Below are 6,000 nucleotides of genomic sequence, written 5' to 3' on the forward strand. Positions count from 1 at the left end.
AGAATACTGTAAATATTGTGATTGGGTGAGCTAGAGACAGGCACAATGGGTGTAGCATTAGGCCTCAAAGAGGCGTTTATTTTAAATAACAAAAAAGAATTAAAACACTTTAAATACCTGATGAAGGTGGCAAGACCAAATGGTTGTATCAATAAATTGTATACTGTTTGTAAGCAGCAGCAATGTGCTGGATTTTTTTAATTTATTTATTTTTTTATGTTTAAATAATAAATAACATAAATGTTAAAAAACAGGAATGTAAAGTGTATTCGTCCATTTATATACGGTACATGTGATGTACTGAAGTCAATAATCGTACTCCTACTAAATGGGCATATAATTGTAGTCGATAAAACGCTATTTTTGTCTACAAAACTAATTTCAAACATTTAAACATACGCCTTCAGATCAAAAGATTTTTAAGATCATGAGAAACATTTCAGCCAAGTGTTTCAAAACTTTTGACCGGTTGTGTGTGTGTGTGTGTGTGTGTGTGTATGTGTGTTTATATATATAATATATATAGATATATATATATATACATATACACACATACACACACACAGTTGTGGCCAAAAATATTGGCACCCTTGGTAAATATGAGAAAAGAAGGCTGTGAAATATATATTCTTATTGTTTATCCTTTTGGTCTTTCATTCAAAATATTCACAAAAATCTATCCTCAAATAGATATCAAACAATTCCGAACACAACACAAGTTTTATCAAAAACAAATATTTTTGTCAAATATACGTGTTACACAGTTATCCGCACCCTTGTATTCAATACTTTGTGCAATCTCCCTTTGCCAAGATAACAGCTCTGAGTCTTCTCCCATAATGCCTAGTGAGGTTGGAGAACACATGGCAAGTGATCTGAGATCATTCCTCCATAGAGAATCTCTCCAGATCCTTCAAATTAGGAGGTCCACACTGGTGGACTCTCCTCTTTAGTTCACCCCACAGGTTTTCTATGGGGTTCAGGTCAGGGGACTGGGATGGCCATGGCAGAACCTTGATTTTGTGGTCAGTGAACTATTTTTGTGTTGATTTTGATATTTGTTTTGGATCATTGTCCTGGTGGAATATCCAACCACAGCCCATTGTAAGCTTTCTGGCAGAGGCATAAAAACAGCCCCACAACGTTAAAGATCCACTACAATATTTAACTGTGGGCATGAGGTACTTTTCCATATGGCTACCTCTCTGTGTGCGCCAAACTCATCTCTGGTGTTTACTGCCAAAAAGCTCTGTTTATGTTTTATCTGACCATAGAACCCGGTCACATTTGAAGTTCCAGTATATAGTAGTGTCTGGCAAACTGAAGACGCTTGAGTTTGTTGTTGGATGAGAGCAGAGGCTTTTTTCTTGAAACCCTTCCAAACAACTTGTGGTGATGTAGGTAATGTCTGATTGTAGTTCTGGAGACTTTCTGACCTCAAGACCTAACTAATTCCTGAAATTCTCCAGCTGTGATTCTTAGAGAATTTTTGGCAACTTGAACCTCACCGTGCGTGGAGACAGTATAGACACACGTCCTCTTTCAGGCCGATTCATAACATCTCCAGTTGATTGGCACTTCTTAATTATTGCCCTGATGGTGGAAATGGGTATTTTCAATGCTTTAGCTATTTTCTTATAGCCACTTCCCATTTTGTGAAGCTCAACAACCTTTTGCCACACATCAGAACTTTATTCTTTAGTCTAACCCACTGTGATTGATGATTAAGGGAATTTGGCCTGTGTGTTACCTCATATTTATACCCCTGTGAAACAGGAAGTCATGGCTGAATAATTTCATGTTCCTTGTCATCCAGGTGCACTAAAAAATGTAAAATATGAGTGGGAATATACTTCAGATATATTTTACCCATAAGAATTTCTAGGGGTGCCAATAATTGTGGCAAAAATGTTTTGGAGAATTTTGTGAATTTTTTGAATAAAAAATCAAAAGGATAAACAATGAAGACATATTGTTTACAGCCTTCTATGCTCATATTTACCAAGGGTGCCAATATTTTTGGCCACAACTGTGAGTGTGTGTGTGTGTGTGTGTGTGTGTGTGTGTGTGTGTGTGTGTATATATATATATATATATATATATATATATATATATATATATATATATATATATATATATAATATATATATATATGTGTGTGTATGTAATATATATATATATATATATGTGTATGTAATATATATATATATATATATATATACAGTGTATATATATGAGATATGTATATATTACATTTTTAGACAAAATAGACCCTCATAAAGGTAAAAAATAAAATAAAAAGCAAATCCAGGATGCAAATATTGCCCCTTAAAGGTATAGTTCACCTAAAAATGAAAATGCTCTTATCATTTGCTCAACCTCATGTCATCCCAGATGTGTATGACTTTCTTTCATCTGCCGAACACAAATGAAGATTTTTAGAAGAATATCTCAGCTCTGTAGGTCCATAAAATGCAAGTGAATGGTGGCCTGGACTTTGAAGCTCCCAAAAGGAGAGATAAGGCTGCATAAAGTAATCCTTAAGACTCCAGTGGGTTAATCAATGCCATCCGAAGCAATCCAATAGTTTTGCCATTGCAGTCTCTAGGCACAATCATGATATCAAGCTTTATTACAGGAAGTGTAATCAAGCTTGAAATCATGATCGCTAAGGAGACTGCTGTCAAGATGTATAGTGAAAAAGGAGTTATATTTTGGTCTGCTCTCACCCAAAACCAACTGGATCACTTCAGAAGACATTGATTAAACCACTGGAGTCTTATGGATTATATTTATGCAGCCTTATCTCCTTTTTGGAGCTTCAAAGTCCTGGCCACCATTCACTTGCATAGTTTGGACCTACAGAGCTGAGATATTCTTCTAAAAATCTTCATTTGTGTTCGGCAGAAGAAAGAAAGTCATACACATCTGGGATGGCCTGAAAGTGTGTAAATGATGAGAGAATTTTTTATTTTTGGGAGAACTAACCCTTTAATGTAAAAGTTTTTGACACTGGTTGAGATGGTTTTTTTTTAGTTTTTTTTTTTTGTCTCAACAGGCATGGCAAGAGACACCAACAGAACACCTCTCAGTCTCAGAAGGTATGTTTACTACAATCTAGTGTGGATGTTACAAAGTAGCACAACTGTATAACGTGTAAACATAGTAAAAGATGATTGAGAACATGATCTCCTCCCATTTTCCCTTGGAATATAAATACACGCAGGACGTGCTGAGTTGGGTAGACAGGCCAGCCCTCACTCTCCCAAATATCCAGGACACTTTACTTACTATAATTACTGTCAGCTTAAGCACTTGGGTTAACGTTTAAATAACCCCACCTCTCTTCACAGTCACAGCAGCACTGCCCCGTCACACACCTCAGAGTCCCGTGATCAAACACCCAGCTCCTTTAACGAGGAAGAGGAGGACGATGATGATGATGAAGATGATGACAATCCCTCATCCCCAGAGTGAAGCTCAGCTCTACAGGACATCGACCCTCTCTCTCTACGCTGGGACAGGATTCCCGAGCAGTGCTGGGGAGGAACGCTACACAGGAAATAAGCTGCCCCTTCTCGCTATATTATGATATTTTAAATTCCCTCACGATCTCTCTCACTCTTCCTCTTTCCCAGTTTGCCACTATTTTTGTGGAGTTTTTGCCTCTGGGAGAGACATTTTGCTTTATTTCTGTGGTGCTTTTCCATGATATCAGGCTAGCGAGCCGCGGATCGGGCTGTAGAGGAGAGCAAATAAGTGAAGGTTTGCAGATGTTTCATGAAAGATCCTTAGTTAAACTGTCTCACGTCATCTCCGCGTGCTTACTTTCTCTGCTTCCTTTCCAGAGGACTTTCAAATTCTTTCCGAAAATCTATTTATTTCGGTCATATTTGAATATGACGATATCAGCGTAGTCCAGTGTGCTAGGGCTGCTTTATTTTATTCTCTCTGGGGATCGGAAAGCTTTCTCCTGCTCTTACCTGTTCCTAGGAATTTACATCCTTGCATAAAAAAATGGAAAATGTTCTTTTTTTTAGAGATTGCTTCAATGTCATTTTGTTGTATTGCATAGTTTATTTCTTGAAATTTACTGCAATAGTTGAAGAGAAGTGAAATATTGATAGTCGACATCTGCTGTTCTGTGTTGAGATGGATTAGAGCATGTTGTGTCAAGCTGTTTAAATGTTATGTTGGGAGATGTAGTCTTCATGTGTGTGTGATTAAAAAAATCTTGTTACAGCTCAGTGTGGCCAAAAAAAAAAAAAAAAACGCCTTGATCCGCTCAGGTCAGCATTTTAAACAGACTCAACCCTACAGGATAACTTATATGACTTTTGGTTTGCAAATGTAACTGTATGTACTGTACATGTATACATATATAAACATATAATTTTGGTTATCTGTGGTGTGGTCTGATCTACCTAATTATTTTTAAAGGTATTTAAAGCAGAAGTATACTAGCTGTAAAATGCTGCATATTGGTTTACACATTTTAAAATACCAAAAAATAATTGTGTAATTATTTTATTAGTTGTACAAGTACCTGTAAGTGATGGATAAATTATTCTTTCTGGATTTGGTGAGGAGTGTATACATTAATGAATTTGGAACTTTTGTTCAGACAAAATTAACATATTCTATGGAGCAAAAAGAAGAGTCCACACTTACCTCATCATCACTATAAAGATAAGAGATTTTAATCATAATAAAGAATAATATTTAAAGATGTATTTTTTTTATTTTATTTCTTTTGGGATTTTTCCCCTTTTTCTCCCAATTTGGAATGCCCAGTTCCCAATGTGCTTTTAAGTCCTCGTGGTCGCGTAGTGATTCGCCTCAGTCCGGGTGGCGGAGGATGAATCCCAGTTGCCTCCGCCTCTGAGACCGTCAGCCCACGCATCATATCACGTGGCTTGTTGAGCGCGTTGCCACGGAGACATAGCGCGTGTGGAGGCTTCATGCCATCCACCGCGGCAACGACGGCCAACTCACCACGCGCCCCACCGAGAACGAACCACATTATAGCGACCACGAGGAGTTTACCCCATATGACTCTACCCTCCCTAGCAAACGGGCCAATTTGGTTGCTTAGGAGACCTGGCTGGAGTCACTCAGTCCTGGGATTCGATCTAGCGAACTAGCGAACTCCAGGGGTGGTAGCCAGCGTATTTTAAAGATGTATTTTAATGTTTTATTCAATATGAGTTTGTAGGAGTTTGAAGTGTGTAAATGTATATTCTCAAAAGCAATATGAATTGAATTAGAGGAAAAATTAATTCTCCTTAATTTTTTTTTTTCATTGTGGTCCAAAGTTCCCATATGGGATTGTTATTTATTATTATTATTATTATTATTGTGGCTAGGGCTATGTTACGTCAAAAAAAACAAACAAAAAAAAAAGGCACACATTTTCCATTAGAACAAACTATGTGGACCATAGAGCGTTAAAGTGTGATTAGACCTGATTAAGACACAGTCTAGAAACAACATGAATCGAAGGATTCATGCATCTTTAGAACTTACGTTTTGTGATTTGGGGGATTACAAATAATGGCATGAATAATAATAAAGAACATTATTTTTAACCCAGAGGAGAACTGGACTATTTATAACAGAGGAATGTGTCACAAGATTTATATCTCAATAACTATTAGGTTTTAAGTGAAAAGACTGACTGTATAAATGCATGTTTTTGTGAAGGCTATCATCCAAACTAAAAATGTAATATAATTTTTGTAATAGCTCTTGGGTAAAATAAAATAATACTCAAAGCAGCCCGTCTGGCACAAACAATAATGCCACGCTCCAAATCACTGAGATCACATTTTTATCCCCATTCTGGTGGTTGATGTGGACATGAACTGAAGCTCTTGACCTGTATCTGCATGATTTTATGCACTGCACTGCTGCCACACGATTGGCTGATTAGATAATTGCATGGATGATTGCTGGTGCCAGACAGGCTGGGTTGAGTATTTCTTTAACTGCTGATCTCTT

General features: G+C 37.1%; 1 protein-coding gene across 7 annotated transcripts in view; it reads left to right on the forward strand.

Moving 5' to 3' along the window:
* Positions 1–5,588, forward strand: part of tfdp2 (transcription factor Dp-2) — a 71,855-nt gene extending 66,267 nt beyond the window's left edge. For all 7 annotated transcript variants that reach the window (XM_051679779.1, XM_051679781.1, XM_051679780.1 and 4 more), the window contains 2 exons: positions 3,059–3,101; positions 3,354–5,588. In XM_051679779.1, the coding sequence (XP_051535739.1) occupies positions 3,059–3,101; positions 3,354–3,477 (167 nt within the window). In that variant the 3' untranslated portion in view covers positions 3,478–5,588. The remainder of the gene's footprint in view (positions 1–3,058; positions 3,102–3,353) is intronic.
* Positions 5,589–6,000: the final 412 nt, after the last annotated feature.

Source organism: Myxocyprinus asiaticus, chromosome 39 (assembly GCF_019703515.2).
Source record: "Myxocyprinus asiaticus isolate MX2 ecotype Aquarium Trade chromosome 39, UBuf_Myxa_2, whole genome shotgun sequence".
Taxonomy (NCBI): domain Eukaryota; kingdom Metazoa; phylum Chordata; class Actinopteri; order Cypriniformes; family Catostomidae; genus Myxocyprinus; species Myxocyprinus asiaticus.